We start from the raw sequence: 23,703 nt of genomic DNA, 5'->3' as shown, positions 1-23,703 counted from the left end.
ACCACTCGAACATCCATTGTATTTGATCCTCAGTTAGATTTTCAAATAGCTCCACCCACCCCTTGGCATCTTCTGGCTGAGCAAACATGTTAGGCATGTAGTTCATTCACCTTGGTTGATGGAAGTCTAGATGACCGTCCCAGTCTCTACGCTGAATCTCTTGCCGATATTCACCCCTTTGAAGATGCTCCATGAGCCAGAGCTGGAGTAGCAAGTTGCAGCCCTCGAAGTGTTGGGCTCCTTGTTGACACTTTTCCAAGGCTCAGTATATCTCTGCGATGATCATGGGCACTATGCTAAATGGTTGTCCACCAATTCCCTCCATCAAAGTTTTGGTGACCATGGCTAGCCTGGTGTGGATCCTTACTTTCTTCATTGGAAACACTATCATCCCCAAGAATCAGAACATGAAGACAAAGACCCTTCGGTGAATATGCCCCAACAATGTAAGGGCGAACTCATTCGGATATGTCCGGTAGGATTTGCTGTGATCATACCTCTCGTACAAATAATCAAAGGGAATGTAGGACTCCTTCAAACATGTCAAGTCTGGATTCTTCTTTAGGCCCATCATTTTGAGAAAACCTCTACCCTTTTGATATTCCGGCATTAACAAACCCGGGGTCTCCCATGGTATACCAGCCAATCCTCCTATTTCCTCTAGCAGGGGTGTCATCTCAATCTCTCCGAAGCGAAATACAGACCTATCACAATCCCAGAACAGAGTAGCAGCTTCTATGATTTTGTTATTGGGTTGGACCTCTAAGAGGGAAGGTAGATTTCCTAGGTATTTCCGGACAAGAGTCTGATCACTGGAATGAAGATCCTCCCACCAGCTTACCAACCTTGGGTGGATGTTTGTGACCATGCCGAATCTGGGGACTTCGTTCCTCATGTTTCTGCAATACAAAATAGTTAGGCCCTTACCCCTACCAGACCCGGCTATTAATACCAATAATTGGCATAAAAGCATTTAGTTCTCCAAATAAATGTACAAAACGTGATAGTGTCCGTTTGGATTTTTGGGAAACCCAGTGGACTTTGACAAGGCTATTTTAAAGAGTCATTATGCGGATAACATAACTGACTCGGCTAGGTTTGACCATGATGCATGCACAATTTAAACAGAGTGAAGTTTCTATGGGGTTTTAGACTGGTACCCTTGAGCGGACAACTCAAGAGGGAAAGGCACGGAACCATCGACTACACCGTTGATCGACTAGTTTTACCGCAAATACACTTTTGCCAGATTTAAAGGGTGATAATATCGGTAGAGCGAAACCACTCATTATAAGTGTTGATATGGTATTTGTTTGGCACGAGTGGAATATGATGCTGAAAACATTTTTATGCAATGATTAAAACAAGTTGTCACGTATTTGCACGTTCATAAAGTAATAATTACAATAATTTAAAACAGTAATAAAGGAGTGCAGTAAAGGAAAGCAGTGAAAGAAATAAGGGAAAAAAACAAGAGACAAATTAGTTTTTTGCAGTAAAAGAGGGAATTAAATACTTAAAAGTATTAAACAAATAAGGCACATAAGAAATGTAAAGTCACAGTAATAGCTTGAAATGGTAGAAGCCTAAAAGATATCCCCAGCAAAGTCGTCACGCTGTCGCACCCCCCTTTTTCTTGCGAAAATCGGGTTTGTGACATTTGGGAGACAACTCATTCACTTTCGGGAATTGGGTTTGAATTGAAGAGTCGCCACCTAATGATTTAAGTGCATTAGGACACTAAGAAAGGTTTGGTTTGAACAACCATAGATTGGGTAAGGGCTTGAAATTATCCCAAGAGGAAGGTGTTAGGCACCCCTCAGGATCCATTAGTGTGGTTCCCGGCCAAGCTATTGTTGTGACCTAAGTGCAAATAACGCATAGGCAAATAAAGACTTCAAATAAGAGAGGATTTTCACATAATGGTTACAAATAAACAAAAGTAAGAAAAAGAAACTAAAAGGAGTTGATTTTCTTAAAAGAAGTGGTTTAAAAAGAATTAAAGAAACAAAGAAAACAAAGGGAAGAGGGGTCCTAGGTTTATTAATAATATGGATCACCACACACAACATCCGGTAATCACTCCTCAATAAGGGGCTACATGAGATGTTATTGTGTAGTCATCATATACATATCGACCCTTTCCCTCCACGTTGAGGTATTAAAGCGCGGAATGGTCTTGCTTACTTATTGCATGCTATTACCCGTCCCCATCTTATCAGCCCCGGAGGCACTTGGGACTACTAATCCTAAAGGGAGGAGGTATTGGGATTGTTTGTTGTTTCAAAAGGTAAAATACTAAGGCGATAATTAAAACACGTATGGCAAGTATGGGGAAGCATATAAACAAATGAAAAGGCTCAAACAGACCTCCTTTAAGCAGAGAAAAGAAAGTAGTTAGCATGACTTACACATACTGTTTAGGGTCTGATTAAACGTAAAGGATCGAGGCAGTCTGTTTTATTACATAGTTCAGATAAGAAGCCCGAACCAGGCCTGTCTGTTGGTTGTAGCATATAAAATCTGATTTAGTTTATAAACTTTCACCCTATGGGTTGCCTAAGTGTTAGACAAATACCCCTATAGGCATGATATCTACTGATTCCATAAATAATGAAACAAATATGAATACATACTGATTTGCGAAAATCGTCTGTTATTAAAGAAATGCGAGTTTTAACAAAAGAGCATATGTCACTGTTACTGGTTTTAGACTTATAAGCGAGTGAAACGATTCAAATTCGATTAAGTCTCCTATAGGCATGCTTTCTATGTGTTGTCGATTTTGGACATTCTTATAAACGTAGTAAAAAATGCAGAAACCTTATAGGCATGACATCTAGATACTGAATTTCGTTTAAAGCCTATGAACATGATATCTAATTGCAGTCGATTATTTAAGATCTACGAATATGTTTGCCTGATGAAGAATGCATATGCAAGATTCAGAAAGAACCTATAGGCAGGATACCTACATGATGTGCAAAAATTCAGAAATTCCTATAGGCAGGATATCTATATGCTATGCAGAAGTTCTGAAATAAACTATAGGCATGGTACCTACATGAGAAGGAAAGATTCCTATAGACATGGTATCTATATGAGAATGTAAAAATTCTTATAGACATGGTATCTATATGAGAATGCAGAATTACTATAAATATGGTATCTATACATGAAAATGCAGAAATTCTTATAGACATGGTATCTAGACGTGAATGCAAAATTCCTATAGACATGGTATCTATATGAGAATGAAGAAATTCATAAACTCCTATAGGCATGTTATCTACCCCTTTTTGCATACATAGTTACCCTCCCTCTTCACTGACCATCCCCGAGAGTTTTATTACAAAATTATTACTACCCAGAAAAAGTAAAATAAAGGAAAAATACATCAGAAATTAAAAAGTACAACCAAGGAGAGCCTGATTCAGACTTTTTGTCTGAAGTATGAAGTAAATCAACTCCAAGAGATCATTTTTCAAAGCCTTTCTCCTATTTGGGGTGTGTCAGAGTTCCCTACGAGTCTCATATGAACTTCGGGCAGTGGTTACACCCAAATGTATCACGGATTAAGCCATAGTGTAGTGTGGAAGGGCCAGCCCTCAGGTGTCCAAGTTCAGAGGGAGCTCGAGGTCCCAAGGCAAGGCTCACAAGAGGGGGCAGAACTCAGGGACTAAGAGAGAGTGCAAGCACAGAAGTAGGATTCTGAAAGGGAAAAGGGAAAAAGGAAGCAGCTCACATCATTACACATAAGGGTATAGGGGAATGGGAAGTTGCAAGCGGCAGCAGAAAAGCGGGCTAAAGGGCATACCCATCAATTGGAGATGCTGGCACACCCTCTGGCCTGTTTGCTTAGAGGTCAAGACCCCAGTGGTTCAAACTTAATTCATGGACAACAATTTACATTTCCATGCCTTAAGTCACCACTCAAAACACATAGGGGTGATAGAGGAATGGGGGTTCATAACAAAACACACATAAGGAAATCAGCATGCTAATTTAAGTGCTGAGATATACAGAAATAGCATATGAACATGGATACAAAAGCAGTAATTACACATTGTTGTGGTGCTAAGAATTAAATCAGGACATACCAGTTTTTAGGGAAACAAGTAAAGGAAAGCTGTAAGTCTTGTGAAACAGTCCATAGTGCAGTAAAGAAGAGAATATTATTATAAGAGAGTGTGAGTTCAGAAGGATTCTGATGTTGTAGTGTGTGAAGAGGGTCGTGCCTTTTATAGTGTAAAAATCAGGTAGAAATAAGGCAAGAAAAACAGTTAAGGAACTGATTGTCAATCAATTACATAAGGCTTCCCTTAATTAAGGGATTCAGATTCAAACGGGTGAAAACCATTTAAGGAAAGAAATTGAGTAAGCACTTTGTGCACAGCATGCAATCAGGGGCAAATACATAAAAAGTTATTTAAGGACAAGGTTTTGAAATACACGGTTTGTGCAAATAAGGTAAGCAAATCAATTAACAAACAGTAAATCAAAAGAGTTTGAGATTTTGCATGAATGAACCGAGTCAGAAAAGATGAAGAAGGGTTTTAACTTAGGCTGACTAACAGGGAGAATCAACAAACAATGGAAAGAAATCAATCAAGCCATATTCAGAAGAAAGTTTGCACTAATTGCAAATTTGAAAACCATTTAGAGGAAAATTCATCATATATAAGGAGCATGTGAGCATGAAAGAAAACTATCGTGTAAATCAGTAGAAAAAATCCAGTATAGAAGAGCTTAGCAAAAAGTTTAGCATTGTATGAAAAAAAAGATGTCCAAACTCAGTTTAGAGACTCAAAGTCAGTCTGAAAGATTAAGGGTTCTAAAATAAAACCCTAGTTCAATCAAACCTCGGTAGAACCCCCCAAATTCTAGGGTTTCCACCTTGAATCAAGTACAGAGATGACGAGGCAAGTAGTCGAATCGAAACATGTTTAGAGGTTTCAGAAAAGAACTGAATCTTCTAACATGCTTCTTCCAGCAACAGAACTCATGAATAGCATGTAAATACAGTAGAGGGGTTCAAGGCAAACAGATTAAAGAAACTAATTCGAAGCATGATGAGAAAAGACTGATAAGAACAGTAGAAGAAAGCATGCTTAAGAAGACCCTTTTAAAAGAAACTTAAACAAAGTTCAATAGAAGAAAAATAGTAAGAACACAGTAGAAGAATACAGTAGGCAAAACATACCAGAACATAGTAGAAGAAAATAGCAGGACATAGTAGAAAAACATACAAGAGCATAGTATAGAAAGCACAGTAGAAGAACATACAAGAACAGAACATAGAAAGCATAGTAGAAGAACATACATGGTAGAAGGAAAACATAGAACACAGTAGAGGCAAATACACACAAAAGAAAAGGAAAAGAAAGTCAGAGAAACACTTAAGCATTTTCAGAAATCCCTAAATCGTAATAGAAAGACTTTGAAAGTAATTTTTGAAAGAAAAGTTAGGGAGATCGTTTGAAAACTCAAAGAGAGCACAGATACACAATGGATCTAAAGAGATCAGAGAAAACCTCGAAGGATTAGAGTTTCATAAGAACCCTAGAAATGAGAAAGGCTTTGAAAAGGTCACTGATCTGAGTCGGAGGGGTCAGAACCAGGCTCAAAACACCATGGTATGTCGGAGCAAGGCCGGCGATGACTCTGGAACCTTGAATCGGTAGAGATCTGGGTGCAAACCTTCGAGGCTATGCCTTGAATCTTCAGGGATCAGGTGTGTAAGAGCAACAGGAGGTAGGTATAAGACTCCCATAGCATTGGAAGCCATGAATTCCGGTGGCTTTCATGGTGGAAGCGGTGAGAGGCGGCTAGGGTTCTGAGAAGACTCAAGAGAGTTTGAGAGAGTGCAGGGTTTTAGAGGAGGCTGCGGTTGTGAAATGGTTAGGGTTAGGGGGTAGGTCGGGATTAAAAAGAAAAGGGTATGTGGTGGCCGTTGATCATTTTGATCAACGACCTGGATTAATTGAGTAGGTGGGGTAGTTTAACAGGGTTGGGTTTGGGTCGGTTCAAACAGGGATTGGGTTAGGGTAATTGAGTTTAAAATTGGGTTCAACTAGAGGTTCAAATAAGGCTAAAATTAAAATAAACGGGGCTAACATTTAAATAGCCATTTTTCCTTATTTATTTTATAAAAAATAGAAAAATAATTTCCAAAAATAAATTAAAGGTACTAAAATGATTAATAATACGTAATTATCAAATTAAAAATACTAGAGGCAATTTTATAATTATGAAAATAATTAAATCTTAAAATAGGCTAATATTGCAATTATACGCAATTTAGCTTTAAAAATACTAAACAAATTTGTAAAAATATGAAAAAATTATGCCAGCTATATTTTAATGTAAATATGAGAATAAGTGAATCACCCAAAATAATAATTTTTGGGGTAATTATTGGGTTCTTTTTGATAAAATAGGGCAATAAATAGATTTAAAAATCTATAAAAATTAAGAGAAAAAATAGTAAAACCTTGGGACATACTTATATATGCATATAACTGCTATTTTGAAAGTATTTTTCATATAAAAATATACAGGAAAAAATTGGGTATCAACAATGATGGGTCTAAAAAAGAATGAGGGTTTGGAGTGCCTGAAGAATTCCTACATGCCCTTCGACTTCCTCTATGAATGGTATGGTCACAGCAAATCTTACCGTATTTTTGATGACGAATTCCCCATCACTTCCTTGGGTTGGATTCACCGCAGGGTTTTTGCGTTCATTGTCTGTTTCTTGGGTATGTTAGTGTTCCCGATCCAAGGGGACAAAATCTACACAAGACTAGCCATGGTAGCCAAAACCATGATAGATGGGATCGAGGGGCAAACATATACCATTGTCCATATGATCATAGCAGATATATACTGGGCCTTTGAGCGCTGCCAGAAGGGGTACAAATACTTTGAAGGTTGCAATCTGTTGCTGCAAGTTTGGCTGTTATAATATCTCCAAAAAGGGCAATACCGTTAAGAGTTTCCGCGAAGGCCGTGGAATGACCACATAGCTTTCCATCATCCTAAGAGGATGACATATATCCTAGACAGGTTTGCTCCACCTGAAAATGTTATAGGATGGGCGCAGTTTTTCAACAATCTGACTGAAGATCAAGTTCAATGGATGTTCGAATGGTTCCCTACTGATGAGTTCATCATCAGATCCAGGGATGTTCCACATTTAGTACTGATCGGGATGAGAGGCATATACCCTTACTCTCCTATCAGAGTTATGAGACAGGCAAGCAGGAAGCAAGTCATACCGCGGAGTTGCTAAAATGAGTCACTACATGGCAGATTTCCAGGATGACGACGTCCCATACAAATGTGAAGCTCATCACATGTGGCATTTGAAAATTATCATGGAAAAGGATACTATCGATCCAGATCGATATCATGTTGGTCATGTGCACTTCTACGCATCATGGTTAGAAGATAACATAGTAGGAATATTCAAGCCAAGGGTTGGTCCAGGAAATAGAGTCATAGATGAAGTTGTCGAGGCACAAGTGAAGTACAACAAACTGCGCAAAAGAGTTCACGAGTCTGAGGCCGAGCACATGGAGCGACACAAGACCGACATGGAACAAATCAATGAATGAAGAGAGAGTTGTTAAATCTAGCGAAAGGTTGGAATAATTGGAGGGAAAGATGAGGAAAAGAGTCACTGATTGCTAGAACGCTGAAGGAAGTGAATGAGAGCAAGGGCATACTTACTGCTGAACCTGCGCGAACTGAGAGATCTAATCGACAAGAGCATCCAGCCTAGAGAAGGTCCTTCTGGGACCAAGTAGATTAGTTTTATCTGCTTTTTCAAATGTAATAAGGCCAAGTGCCATTAGTGACTTACCCTATCTAGTGTCGTTTTAGATTCATCTATTTTTTTATATTAATGAAATGAGGCAATTGTTGGCACTGAAATTCTCCAAATCTATTTGTCGTTAGGCCTACCTCGGGCACAACGAGGCTCCCAAATTAGGACACGAATGTACATTCCTACAATATGTGTTTAAATACTGCAAACATTTCAGAATCCTTACTAACTTGTTTACCTTTTGTTTTTCTTTATTTTTATTATTCTCATCCCCTAAGGTTGGTTCACACATACTGGCATCATCAGCATATCACACCAGATCTAGAGGCCCTCCACCTCCTCCTCCTCCTCCAAGTAATATGCAAAGCAGAGGAAAAGCTAAGATGGATGACTTGAGTGGTATTCGAAAAGAAAATGCAGAGAACATCGAAAATTCAGACGGTCGGAGCACTACGGCCCAAAATGATTTGGTTATGCGATTGGAACAAAAGATACTAGAGCTACAAGGAGAACTCGACCAGGTCCGCAACTTGGAAAACCTCTCCCTCACTCTGAATGTCCCAGATCTCAACCAACAAAATGTTCAAAACCTAGCACCTCCTCAAAATTCGCCAAACCAACGTCCACAAAATCCTCCCGCACCCAATCAGTACACCAGACCACCTCGAAACCCTAATCTTCTACCGATACCAACTCCTCCACAACACCATCATCAACCAACCCAGTACCCACAAACCACTACCTATCATACTCCTCAAAACATACCAAAACCTATTCCCGATCCTCAAAACTCAACCAACGATCACCACTATACCCAAATCCCTGGCACTCACCAAAACAACCCCATATACATGGAAATAATACCCCACTCCACTCAACCAATCTCTTATACACCAGAATCCATTGAGAAGGACCTGCTCATCAAGAATATGGCTGAGGAGCTCAAGAAGTTGACAAGTCGAGCTCAGGGTGTTGAAGGAGGTAAAGGGATAAAATGTCTAAATTTTAAGGATCTGTGCATTCAACCAGACGTGGAACTACTAGAGGGTTACAAACCTCCAAAGTTTGAAATGTTTGACAAAACAGGTGATCCCAAGGTTCATTTAGAACTTACTGTGACAAGCTCGTAGGGGCCGGAAAAGATGAAAGGATTCGAATGAAGCTTTTCATGAGAAGTCTTACTGGAGATGCCATATCCTGGTACATAAGCCAGAATCCTAAGAAGTGGGCCAATTGGGTAAACATGACATCAGAATTTATGGATCGGTTGAGGTTTAATATAGAAAATGCACCAGATGTCTTCTATATCCAGAACTTAAAGAAGAAGCCAACTGAGACTTTCCGCGAGTACGCTACTCGGTGGAGGTCGGAAGCAGCCAAGGTCAGACCAGTACTAGAAGAGGAATAGATGAACAAGTTCTTTGTCAGGGCATAGGACCCACAATATTATGAAAGGCTAATGGTCATTGAGAATCACAAGTTCTCTGACATCATCATACACAGAGAAAGGATTGAAGAGGGTATCAAAAGCGGGATGGCGACAAATTTTGAGGCATTGCAGGCTACGAACAAAGCATTACAATCAGGGGGCATATCAAGGAAAAAAGAAGTAGGGACAGTAGTGGTGGCCCAAGGCCTAAAATCTTCGCTCATATACCAAATACCTCCACCCACATACCAAACACCTCCATGTACATACCAACCCTCACATCCCAGATATTCTCAACCCACCACCGCCTATCACACTTATAACATACAACCAGCTTACTATCATTCGCCTCTAACTCGTCCAAATTACCAGAAACCCCAACCTAACTTTGATCGCAAACCACCCAGACAATACACTATCATTGTTGAACCCATCGACCAGATGTACGAAAGGTTAAGGGTTATTGGTTATGTCACCCTTATTCCCGCTATGGCAATGGAGAATTCATCTCAATGGATCAACCCGAATAAAACTTGTGCATATCATTCTGATATGAAAGGGAACACTATTGACGAGTGCCAAACATTGAAAGATAAGATTCAAACATTGATTGATAACAAGGTCATATAGGCAAAAGGAAGTTGCACCCAATGTCTACAACAATCCTCTTCTAGATCATAGGGGCGAAGGGGTCAATGTGATAGAAACTGATATGGAGTGGGATCCCGAGGGATCAATTGGGCTTATCAAAGAGGGCGACGATCCTAAAAAGCCCGCAGTCCCTCTCAACCCTATTATGGTGCAGATAGCCACCAATTGAGGTCAAAGTAACCGCTTCAGTTCCATTTGAGGTAGAAGTAACACCGCCTGCAACCACACCTGTTCCATTTGAAGTAGAAGTGGCCACACCTTTCACATTGACAGTAGCAACATTGCCTCCTTTCAATTCCAACGCCATACCTTGGGATTACGTTTTTGAAGTTAGGCGAAAGGGAAAAGCAAATATGGAAGAATTTGATGCCGCACAAGGAATGACCAGAACGGGAAGGAACTATACACCCGAACATTTGGGAGGATCAAGTAAGGAGGTTGCTACCAAGCAACCTTTTATTGAAACTGGATCGGACGATCTTTGGAAGAAAGTGCAAGCGAGAGAATATTCTTTTGTCGATCATTTAAACAAGACCCCCGCCCAGATATCTATCTTATCACTATTTCAAAATTCAGAGGCGCATAAGAATGCTCTGATGAAGGTGTTAAATGAAGCTTATGTGCCCAAAAATATCACCAGTGGAGAACATGGTAGGGCAAGTACTAGAGAGTCACAAGATCACCTTCCACGAGGATGAACTACCGCCTGAAGGGTTAAGTCACAATAGGGCTTTGCATATCACGGTACAGTTTGAAGACAAATTCATTTACAGGGTCCTAATAGACGGGGGTTCAAGCCTCAACATTTATCCGTTGACTACTCTAAAAAGATTAGGAAAATATTTCCATGAGATACGGGCTGGAAGTATGAACGTGAAAGCCTTTGATGGGTCTCAAAAGGCCACGATTGGGGAGATTAACCTTTGTTTGCAGATGGGGCCAACTTGGTTCGATGTTGAATTCCAAGTTCTTGACATATCAGCTACATACAATCTTCTGTTGGGTCGACATTGGATACATACCGCTGGGGCTGTGGCTTCCACGCCACATAAGGCCGTGAAGTTCGAATGGAACCATCAGGAGGTGATCATTCACGTAGATAGAAGTAACCCCATTTACACAAGTCAAACTATCCCGGTTATCGAGAATAGGAGAAGGTTGGGTGGAGAAACTTATCACCACATTGAACATGCCAACGCAATTGAGAAGGATAAGTGGTGGAGTAACAAAACAGAAAGCATATTGGCGTGGTCTGGGTATGAACCTAGCAAAAGGCTTGGGAAGAATCTCCAGGGCATTACCAAACCGATACAGTTGAAACGTCACGGAACAACTTTCGGGCTGGGATATCCATACACCTGGCAAGAGTATGATGATTGGTCACCTCTATGGCGTGGTCCTTACTACCCTCTCGAGCAGCTAGTACCACACCTGAGTCAGACTTTTCACCAGGCCGATACGATATGGGGATCTGTAGATGAATAAGTTTTGGTTGGGTTGAGAAACTTGTTCTTGGAAGACGAAAATATGGATGGCAATGTGATAATTGATGAGGAGGAGGAAGAAGGCCTCACTATTCAGACTGTGGAGAAGGGAGTCATTCTCAATAATTGGACCGCCATACCATCCCGGGCCGCCAGGTCCCTTGGTAGCTTGGCATATAGCCTGATTTATTTTTATAGCCATACTAGGCATTTCAAATGTTTTTAGTAATTTTGTTCTTAAAAGACGCATTTTGTTTTGAAATAATTGCTCGATTCATCGAGCCGTACTTGTTTTGGATATTTTTCAAAGATTAATCAATACAGTGCTATTTATCATTCATTATTATCTTTCACATTTTATTTCTACATCGTTATTATTACTTTTTCTGATGAACCAGTGACTGTGATATGTAATGAGAAAATGCAACATAAGGATAGTGACTCAGAAGAAGAAGATGAAATACCTGAGGAAGTTGTTAGAGAGGTTGAGAACTTTGAGAACAAACCTAAGTCCAACCTGGATGAAATCGAAGCAATCAATTTGGGAGACGCCGAAACCGTCAAGGAGACTCGCATAAGCATTCACTTATCACCATCAGAAAAGGAAGAGTACATTCATTTCCTGAAGGAATATGAGGATATCCTTGTATGGTCATATGATGACATGACCGGCCTAAGCATATCTATAGTGGCTCATAAGTTGCCTGCCAATCCAATGTGTCCGCCGGTGAAGCAAAAACTCAGAAAGTTCAAACCAGATATGAGCCTGAAAATCAAGGAAGAAGTCACTAAGCAGATCAAAGCCAAAGTCCTCGGGGTAGTTGAGTACATGAACCTGGTTAGCCAACATCATACCGGTTTAGAAGAAATATGGGAAAGGTCAGGGTATGTGTTGACTATCGGGATTTAAACAGAGCAAGTCCCAAAGATGATTTTCCACTACCAAATATACACATCCTGATCGACAATTGTGCCAAACATGTATTCCAATCCTTTGTAGATTGCTTTGCGGGTTATCACCATATCTGGATGGACGAAGAAGACGCAGAAAAAATAGCTTTCATTACACTTTGGGGATTGTACTGTTATAAGATGATGTCATTCGGTCTAAAGAATGTTGGTGATACTTACATGAGAGCCATGACAACCATCTTCCATAATATGATACACAAGGTAATAAAGGTGTATGTGTCACACCTCCTTTTTCCGCCCCCGCGAGGGGCGTAGGAGTTTTTTCCAATTAAAGGACAATCGAAATGGGATTTGTTTATTTATTTCAGAGTTGCCACTTGGGAGATTTAAAGTGTCCCAAGTCACCAATTTTAATCCCGAATCGAGGAAAAGAATGACTCCATATTACAGTCTGCGTACCAGAAATCCGGATAAGGAATTCTATTAACCCGGGAGAAGGTGTTAGGCATTCCCGAGTCCGTGGTTCTAGCACGGTCGCTCAACTATCATATTCGGCTTAAATATTTGATTTTTATACAATTATGAGCTCATGCAAATTTTTAACTCTTTACCGCTTTTATTATTATATTTTTAAAAGAATGTGAACATCGTTTAAAAACATGTCTTTGGATTGCGTCACATAAAATGCACCCGCGATCCGGAACGTATTTTTATTCAATGTTTTGGGATTTGGATTTGGGTCGCATAAATGCGCACCCGTGTTTAGGAATGTATTATTATTAAAATCGTGCCTAAAGCGATTAGCGTATTATTATTTCTGGGTAAGACCGTGGAATTCACTAAACAGTCCATCCCGAATTCTAAATATTCAATTAAACATTTATTGAGGGCCCCGCAATTGGTGCATTTTATTGGGCGAGGCTCATCTCATTTTATTTTTAAAGGACAGTCCTAAAATGCCTACATTTTTCTCTTATTAAATTTGTCTCTACAAAATAAAAGAGAAAATGTCTTAATTTATTTACATGCTTGAGTTGTTATAGATGAGTTTCGAATATGATTCATAAAATCTGAAAATGATGCAAACAGGACAGTCCGTTGCCACTGCGGGCCCAGGCCCAACGTGTATGACATAAAACTAGACATGGGCCATCTTATTCACATGTTACTACCTAGTTACATTATACTAGGCATGTTCTCAGTTTGTCAAATTAAAAAAAAACTTAGCAATCTAATTTTAATCCTAGACCATTTACATGCTGAAATTAACCAATATTATTTAACTAAACAATATTCCTACCAAGTTCCTAAATGGCCTATTCGTTTGAATTTTTGACTAGACGGAGTTACTACACCATTTATTTATTTTTAGGCAATATATAGATAGTTCATCCGTTAAGCTATCGTCGGATGTTCCACTATATATATTAAATAGCTACATGATTCTGATTTTTGCAAGCTAAATAATTTATACATACAAATAAAATTCAGAATATAATTAAATTAAATTTAGAATTTCAACTCTTCATTTTCGTATTCATGCTTCATATTTCGGTTTACAATAACCAGCGTGTCAGTTGTGTACCTGATATTGGAAGCAAAAGAAAAGGGAGATCAGCAGAAATTCAGTAGCATAAAACAACAGCAACCCCAGCAACCAGTAACAACCAAGCAACGAGAAACTTAGTGACAGATTTTAAAATCAAGACAAAAATCCAGAAACACCAACAACAATCAACGGACAGAAGCAAAGGGAATCTTTTCAGATTTTGAAAGACTAGTTAGTGTTTAACCCTTAATTTCTGAATCCGTATATCAGAATATTTGGATTGTAATCAGGTGTATACTATTCTTCTTTTGAATTTCCAGAATGTTTTTCTTTTTTTCTGAAGTCTTAGTATTTTTCGGAATTTCCTCTCTCTTAAAATTTTCTTCTGTATTCTGTCCTCTTTTCTTGTGTATTCTCTGTTCTCCCTCAAATCTGATTCAAGTCCCCTCTTATTTATTTCCCATCCCAAACCCTTTAATCAATTAACAAAACAACTATTTTCTCCTACCAAACCCACTATCTTCCCACTCATCCCCATTTTAATCCCACTACCTAATGTTTTGTCTCTCACTACATTAAATAAATATATCAACCCAACCCATTACATCTTGTCCCCCATGTCTAACATAAACAATTACAATATTCCCCCCACTACATTATGTCTTGTCCCCCATTATATTAAACAATTGTTCAAATGTTTAATTCCAAAAATACCCCTCCGACCTTACTAAAATTACCAATTTACCCCTGAACGTACTGCAAATTACCAAACTACCCCCATCAGCTATAACCAATTCACCTAATCAATCTCAACCAAAATATAGCCAATATGACCAATTTCTAAACAAATTCAACAACAATTCAAACTAAATGATGAACAACAAAGAACAACTAAAATTATTTTGATTGAACAATATTTTTAACAACAAACAAACCTACTTTCAGATTCAACAACAACAAACAAGTATATTCAGATTTCTAAATTCAATAATCATTTGAACTTAAAATTAAATCTAACAACATTACAACCAACAATTTCTATATTAAACTAAACAAGATCATGAGACAAACTCAAGAAATAATCATAAATGATAAACAATAAACAAGAAAATCAAACTTATACTAATTTCGGATTCAAGAACAATCAAACAAAGTATGGACATAAATGAAAAGATTCAACAACAATAACAAGCAAGTTTTATTCAAATTCGAATTAAACTCGAATTAAGCTTAAACAAAACAAATAAACATATTCAAATCACTAAACTTCAAATAATCAATTGATCTTTTTAAATTAAATCCAACAAAATTATAGCAAAGATACATTGAATCAAAAAATTAAAAACCAAAACATAATTTCACATTAAATCACTGAATTAAAAACGAACTTCAAACAAAATGAACACAAATAAAATCTACAACAAACAACGGATTCAAGCGATTTAAACTAACACTCTTCTATATTAAAACTAAATCCTCTTAAAATTAATAAAAACAAACTGAAAAATAATTTAATTGAATCTTCAACTTAAATCTATCAACAATATAATTAATCAAACTAACAATTTCTACAAAAAAAATAAACAAGAAAAATAAAACAACTGAATAAAAATCAAGAACAAGAATCAAACATTTAATGATTTCATATCCGAAAAATATCAAACAAATTACGGACGGGAACGAAACTTAAACCAACTAACCGGATCGGAACGATGATGAACTCGAACGAAAACAAATCTGCCCGGAAACAAATATCGCACCAAAACCATTTGACGCCGAAGACGATCACGAACGGACAAACGAAGAATTTGAAGGAGAGGTAGCGGACAACAGCAATCAACGAGCTGGAGCTTGCATTGCAGCAGCAGTACGAGCTGCCATGGACGACGCAGCAGAAGGAGCAAAAGAAGCAGTCGCGACAGCAGCGGCGCAGGCAGCAGTGGGCGGAGCAGCATGCGGAGCAGCAGTGGTGGTTTGACGAAGAAGATAAAGCAACGGGGAAGCCATGGCAGCAAAAGGGTGAAGAAGCTATGGTCGTCGACTGTTGCTGCGTTCAGCAGCTATGAAAAAAAATGGAGCACCAGCGCGAGCTGAAGAAGCAGACGACGCAGCAGTGAAGCAGCTCGTCGAGGGTCGTTTGGATGCGACGATGAGTTGTGGTCGTTCATGGCGGAGTGACAATGGGGAGGGCTGCCATGGTGGTTTGGACGTGACGATGACGGGGCTGTTTGACTGGAGGGGGCAGCTGGTCGATGGTTGTTGTTTGGTTGACGGGGCTGGACGCGATGGCGAGGGGGGAGGGTGGAAGCCATGGCAGCAGCTGAACGTGAGGGAGCAGAACAAGCAACAAGGCTGGTCGTTTGGAACAGGAGTGAAGAAGAAGAAGATGGGGCAACCATGAGAGCTCGAGCTCGAGCTCGAAGAAGATGGCGACGACGAATTCGATTGGGCAGCCATGGACGAGAAGAGGTGTTGCCGGATGATGGTGGAGCTTGACATGGCCGTGTTGTTGTGTGTGTGTGTGTGAGTATATGTTTGTTGTGTGTGTTGAAGAAGGAGAAGGAGGGCATCCATTGTTGGGGCGTGAGGGAGCTTGGAGAAGATGGAGAGAAAGAGGGGGGGGGGGCGGATCTCTTTAGGGTTTTTTAGGTTTTTTTGTTTTGTTTTGTTTTTTTGAAATGCAAGATAGGGGGTGTTGGGTCTTTGGGGTTGTGGACCGGGTCGACCCGGTTTGAAATGGACCGGGTCATGGGGAAGGTTGGACAATTTTTTGGGCCTGTGGCTTACAATTGAAGAAGTGGCCCAATCCGAATTTTCTTTGTATTTTTGCTCTCTTTTCTTCTTTTATTTTTCTAAAACTAAATTATAAAAATACTTAAATTATTATTAAGAACTAAATTAAGTTATAAAAGCGCAAATTAACTCCCAATAACAATTAACGCACAATTAAGTAATAATTAAGCATAAAATTGTATATTTGGACATTAAATGCTAAAAATGCAAAAGATGCCTATTTTTGTAATTTTTAATTTTTGTAAAACAAACTTAATTACTAACAATTGTAGAATTAAATCCTACATGAAAAATGCGACATATTTTTGTATTTTTTATTAATTTAACAAATAAACATGCACAGACAAACACAAATAATTATCCAAAAATGTCACAAAAATTCTCAAAATTGCACACCAAGGAAAATCATTTTATTTTGAATTTTTGGGAGTAATTCTCATATAAGGCAAAAATCACGTGCTTACAGTATGTTGACGACTTCATCATCAAATCCAAGAAGGCCGCCAATCACACAGCAGACTTCAGGAAGTTCTTTGACAGACTAAGGATGTATTGTTTAAAGCTGAACCCCGCAAAATGTGCATTCGGGGGTTCCTACAGGAAAGTTGTTGGGATTCATTATTAGCCACCGAGGAATCGAGTTGAACCCGTCCAAAGTTAAGGCTATTCAAGAGCTACCACCACCAAAGAGCAAGAAGGATGTGATAAGCTTCTTGGGATGCCTCAACAACATCAGCTGATTCATAGCACAGTCCATAGTTATATGTGAACCCATCTTCAAAATGTTGTGGAAAGATGCTGAAATGCATTGGACCGAAGATTGTCAGAAGGATTTTGACAAAATCAAGGAATACCTGTCCACACCACCAGTCCTAGTCCCGCCAAAACCTGGGAGACCTTCTCTACTTTATCTGTCTGTATTAGATGGAGCTTTCGGATGTGTTTTGGGACAACATGATGAGACAGGAAGAAAGGAGAAAGCCATATACTACTTGAGTAAGAAGTTCACACCTTATGAGGCACGATATTCTCTGTTGGAGTGCACTTGCTGCGCTTTGACCTGGACAGCCCAAAAATTGAGGCATTACTTCTATGCCTACACAACATACCTCATATCCAGAATGGACCCTCTAAAGTACATCTTTCAGAAGCCCATGCCAATCGGGAAGTTAGCCAAGTGGCAAATACTATTAAGCTAGTTCGATATTGTTTATGTAACTCAGAAGGCGGTCAAAGGACAAGCATTGGCAGACCATCTTGCTGAAAATCTTGTGGGAGGAGAATACGAACCCTTGAAAACATATTTTCCTGATGAAGAAGGATCGTTCGTAGGAGAGGACATTACTGAAGCTTATGACGATTGGAGAATGTTCTTCGATGGGGCTACAAACTTCAAAAGAGTGGGCATCAGAGCAGTGTTGGTATTAAAAATAGGTCAACATTACCCTCTATCCAGAAACTTAAGTTTCTATGCACCAACAACATGGCAAAATATGAGGCCTGCATCCTGGGGCTCAATTTTGCCATCGATATGAATATACAAGAGTTGCTGGTAGTTGGCGATTTGGATCTTCTGGCACATCGGGTTCAAGGTGAATGGGCTACGAAAAATACCAAGATACTACTATACTTGTATCATGTGCAAGAACTAATGAAGAGATTCACAAAGATAGAATTCAAACATGTTCCAAGAGTCCAGAACGAATTTGCAGACGCACTAGCCACCTTATCATCAATGATACAACATTCAGACAAGAATTTCATCGATCCCATCCTATTGAGGATCCATAATCAACCGGCTTACTATGCTCATGTTGAAGAAGAACGGATGGAAAACCTTGGTTCCACAACATCAAAGAATAGTTGGCAAGAGGGGAATATCTAGAGTAGGAAAACCATATTTAGAAACACATTCTGCGGAGGCTGTCCAATCACTTCTTTCAAAGCAGAGGGACCCTGTATAGAAGAACTCCTGATTTGGAGTTGTTAAGGTGTGTTGAATCAAAGGAGGCTTCCAGATTGCTTGAGGAGATACATGCCAGAACTTATGGACCACATATGAATGGTTTTGTTTTAGCCAAGAAGATACTTAGAGTTGGATATTTTTGGATGACCATGGAAACAAATTGCATCTGGTACATCCAGAAATGCCACCAATGCCAGATACATGCAGACAAGATAAGGGTACCACCAAATGAAATCAATGCAACAAGTGCACCTTGGCCTTTTGCTGCCTGAGGAATAGATGTCATCGGTCTGATTGAGCCCACTGCTTCAAACGGGCACAGGTTCATTTTAGTGGCCATTGACTCCTTCACAAAATGGGTAGAGGCTGCATCTTACAAAGCTGTAACCAAGAAAGTCATCGCAGATTTTGTCAAGGATCTTACTATTTGCCGATTCAGGGTTCCCGAGTCTATTATCACTGATAATGTCGCCAATCTCAACAGTGATTTGATGAAAGCCATGCGTAAAACCTTCAAAAGAAAGCACAAGAACTCTATAACATACAGACCTCAAATAAATGGAGATATGGAAGCTGCCAACAAGAATATCAAGAAAATACTAAGGAAGATAGTAGAAAACCACAAACAATGGCACGAGAAACTACCTTTTGCCCTATTGGGGCACCGCACTACGGTCCGCACATTAACTGGGTAACTCCCTATTTACTGGTTTATGGTACCGAAGCTGTCATTCCAACTAAGGTAGAAATTCTTTCTTTAAGGATCATACAGGAAGCCGAACTCAGTGATGCAGAATGGATAAGGAGCCGTTATGAGCAACTGGCCCTTATAGACAGAAAGAAAATGAACGCAGTATGTCCTGGTCAGATTTATCAGAACAGAATATCCAGAGCCTTCAACAAAAGTGTCAAACCAAGACAATTCGCACCGGGACAGTTGGTGCTAAAGAAGATCTTCCCGCATCAAAATGAAGCCAAAGGGAAATTCTCTTCCAACTAGCAAGGTCCTTACATGGTTCACTGGGTACTAACAGGAGGAGCACTCATACTTGTAGAAATGGACGGAGAAGTTTGGTCAAAACTAATCAAATCATACGCAGTCAAGAGATACTATGTTTAGATTGTTTACATTCCTTCATATGATGTAACTGAACTATGCTTGACCTAATTCCTATTTAAGAGGGGATACGTAGTCAGCCCTGTGGGTTCGGTCATATCTTAATAAAATTTTCATTTTCCCTCGGAACTAGAAACTGGGGCAGAATTTTGAATAGGACCCTCAAAATTCCGGAGCAAGTCCAGTCACCGTCATCGTATGCAAGACAGTCAGAGATTGGCTAAGACACTGGGCAGAATTTTGAAAAGGATTCTCAAATTCCGGAGAAGGTTCAGTGAATTTCATCGCACGTAAAATGGCCAAAGGATTACTTACCAAACTGGGCAGAATTTTGAGGAGGACCCTCAAAGTTCTAATGCAAGAAAGCTGCAATGTCTCCAAAATGTGTTATAGTTATTAGTTCATCTAATATTACATATCACTATGTTTTCCAAAATAACTCTATTTCGTTAATAAGTACGTATTTTCGAAAACTTTATTTCTATGGCCGCCAGGTGCTACTCAGGGTAACTTGAATAGGGCCTCCAAAACGGAGAAAAACGGAGCAAGAAGACAAAGGCATGAACCAACCTCCCCTTACAAAACTCACGATTTTTCTTTGGATGCAGGCGTGGTGAACATAACAGGAGTATTTGCAAACATACACATATCAAAGTCACTATCAATCAAGCCACGAGATGCAAATATACCTCCAGCTAAGAAATATTCTACTCCTACTTGTTACTTGTTCACTGCATAAGGCTAAGCATTGCCTTCTCTTTGAATGAGACTAAGACATGTCTCAAATCTTGCATGAGGCTAAGCCCTGCCTCTTTTATTTACATAAGGCTAAGCATTGTCTTCTATCTGCATGAGACTAAGACCTATCTCAAATTTTGCATGAGACTAAGCCCTGTCTTACATCTTGCATGAGGCTAAGCATTGCCTTCTCTTTGCATGAGACTAAGTCTGTCTCAAATCTTGCATGAGGCTAAGCCCTGCCTCCTTTATTTGCATAAGGCTAAGCATTGCCTTCTATTTGCATGAGACTAAGCCCTATCTCAAATTTTGCATGAGACTAAGCCTTGTCTCACATCTTGTATGAGGCTAAGCCCTGCCTCCATATTTGCATAAGGCTAAGCATTGCCTTCTATCTGCATGAGACTAAGCTCTATCTCAAATTTTGCATGAGACTAAGCCCTATCTCACATCTTGCATGAGGTTAAGCATTGCCTTTTATTTATATGAGACTAAGCCCTATCTCAAATCTTGCATGAGACTAAGCTCTGCCTCCTTTATTTTCATAAGGCTTAACATTGCCTTATATCTACATGAGACTAAACTCTGTCTCAAATTTTGCATGAGACTAAGCCCTGTCTCCACATTTGCATAAGGCTAAGCATTGCCTTCCCTTTGCACGAGACTAAGCCTTGTCTCAAATCTTGCATGATGCTAAGCCATGCCTCCACATTTGCATAAGGCTAAGCATTGCCTTCCCTTTGCATGAGACTAAGCCTTGTCTCAAAGCGCGCATGAGGCTAAGCCCTGCCTCCGTATTTGCATAAGGCTAAGCACTACTTTCTCGTGAGATTAAGCTTGGTCACCATACGCATAATTGTTGCTCTATACTAGATTTTACATTATCTTCTTTCCTCAGGGCTAAGATCTACCCCAAAACTCTGCACAAGGCTAAGCTCTATCTTATCGTCACCTTTGTTATCATGTCTCTTCATTTCATGGGCTGATGTATAGACAATCTGTCCAAAGGCGTCATAGTCTGAAGGCATCATCCTTATAGCCTGAAGACACCATATCATGGCCTGAGGATCCCCCAACACTGTAAAGGTGTAATGGTTTAGAGGCACCACTCTCATGGCCCGAGAATACCATTTCATGGCCTGCGAATCTCCCATCTCATAATTCATGGCCCCCGACATCATAGTCTAAAGACGTCATCTTCACTGTCCAAAGACAAACTTTCATGGTCCAAAGGGAACTTGCATCATCTTTAAATTTTCACAATACTCTATATACTCGCATGCATTGTGTTTTAAGTTTTGCAGGTAATCCAGGAAGTAACCGTTCTTCATACCCTTCCGATTACCATTCGTGTCTTACCATTATTTCAAACGTGATCGACCCCCATCAATTACACACATTTACTCTATGACCGTTCACATATCTTCCCTATGATACATCCGTCATACTTCAGACTCATAATCATAACCCCATCCGATATTACCCTTCACAAAAGAACCTTTGCTGAAACTACTACCATTCCTATAACAACTCCATCGGCTTCATTCACCGTTGGGTCCAGAACTACACATGGCCTGATTCCTGTAAAACCAGGGATATGTAGGCAACTCATAGACCTGGGTTCGGCCTCTATTTTACAAAACATCCCATTCGGTCAAAATCAGTCATCATTTCTTTACCTGAAAACTCTTTCATCCTTCCCGTGTAAAGACGGGCAACTGTTAATACCCAATTTTTCCTTAATATATTTTTAAATATGCATACATACTTCCAAAGTATTGTACATGTATTTACAAACATGCACAAGTATTTTTATAATTTTTTTACATTTTTTAAAGACCTTAAATCAAGTTATTTCTTCATTTGTAATTATAAAAATGTTCAATAATTATCCTTCATATTACTTTATGATAATCTAATCATCTAAATTCATCATTCATGCTCATATAAGTGTTCAAATATTTTAAATACATTTCTACAATTACATTTGCATTTTTAAGAAAATAATTACATATTTTGCAATAATAACCCATACATATGCATAACTACATTATCTATGCAGAAAATAACTTTTTATATTTTTTATAATGTTAAGTAATTATTTTAAATCACCTTCAAGAATAAAAATTATTTTTATCATTTAATTAGCTATTTTTACAAATTATTTTATTAATAAATTGGATATTTAATAAATAGCCCATTTAATCATACTTAAATTCGGACCCCCCAGCCCAATTCAAATTAAACAATCCGCCCCATCCCAATTCCCTGTCTAACCCAACCCAAAACCTCCTCTAATCATGGTTGTTGATCTCTAAGATCAACGGTCCACGTTTCTCCTTTCCTTTTTAATCTAACGACCCCCCAAACCCTAGTCATTTGTCTAAACCCGCCGCCCCTGTTTCCCTCTTCTTCTCTGTTCTCTCTGAAACTATACCTAACCCTAGCTGTCGTCACCCCAAAATTTCCCCAAACCACTTTGATTCTTACCCGTTCCAAGGGTTTCCTTTGTGATTTTAGGCCTCTGTCGGTCTCTTACCTCTTCTGGTTGTTCGATTTTGTTGTTTTATGAAATAATCTCGAAGAAATTCAACCTAGATTTGTTCGAAACCGTTTATGAATCTACCTACGGCCATCTCCGTTTGTGAGTACTATTATCTTATGTTTATGGCTCGAATCTCTGATTCCAAACTAGATTTTCTTTCATCTCTGTCATTCTCTTAAAAACCTAGTCTCTTGCTGCTCAAATTCGTTCAGTTCCTTGCAGATCTAAGATAGTTTTAAGTTTATTTTATTATTTCTCTTAAAAAACTTTCTATGTTTCTCATTATTAACCGATTTTTTGTCTTCTCTAAAACTAGGATTTCACCCCTTTACGTTTCTAAAAAATACTACTTTTTAAGTGTTTAGCCCTAATTTCTTTGTTTGTTTGACTGATTCTCATGACTATGTTCTTTACCCTAGGGTTTCGATCCCTAAGGTTTTCTGTGAAAATGCTTAGACATTTAAATGCTTTCAACTATGGTTTACTTCTTTACTATTTCGACCGATTCTTTTGAGTTTCATCTCTATGCCTTTGACATATCTAGGGTTCTAATTCTCTGATTATTTATCCTGTTGTCATTCACCCGTTACCCTTTAACTCTGTCAATTAAATTGTTAATTGATTTACTTACCTGAATTATAGTTTGAATTTAGTACCCATGTTTCCTTATTTAAGTTTTATTTGCCTT

General features: G+C 39.0%; 1 protein-coding gene across 1 annotated transcript; it reads left to right on the top strand.

The window, feature by feature from the left end:
- The first annotated feature begins 17,431 nt into the window (after positions 1 to 17,431).
- LOC138874873 (uncharacterized) lies at positions 17,432 to 19,615 on the top strand. Its single transcript, XM_070153660.1, has 5 exons — positions 17,432 to 17,668; positions 17,873 to 18,070; positions 18,657 to 18,784; positions 18,938 to 19,226; positions 19,388 to 19,615. Exons 1-5 carry the CDS (start codon positions 17,432 to 17,434, stop codon positions 19,613 to 19,615), a joined length of 1,080 nt encoding a protein of 359 aa, XP_070009761.1.
- Positions 19,616 to 23,703: the final 4,088 nt, after the last annotated feature.

The sequence above is a fragment of the Nicotiana sylvestris genome, chromosome 8 (assembly GCF_000393655.2).
Source record: "Nicotiana sylvestris chromosome 8, ASM39365v2, whole genome shotgun sequence".
NCBI lineage: Eukaryota > Viridiplantae > Streptophyta > Magnoliopsida > Solanales > Solanaceae > Nicotiana > Nicotiana sylvestris.
The sequence above is the reverse complement of the archived record's forward strand: the minus strand, read 5'-3'. Positions and strand labels throughout refer to the sequence as shown.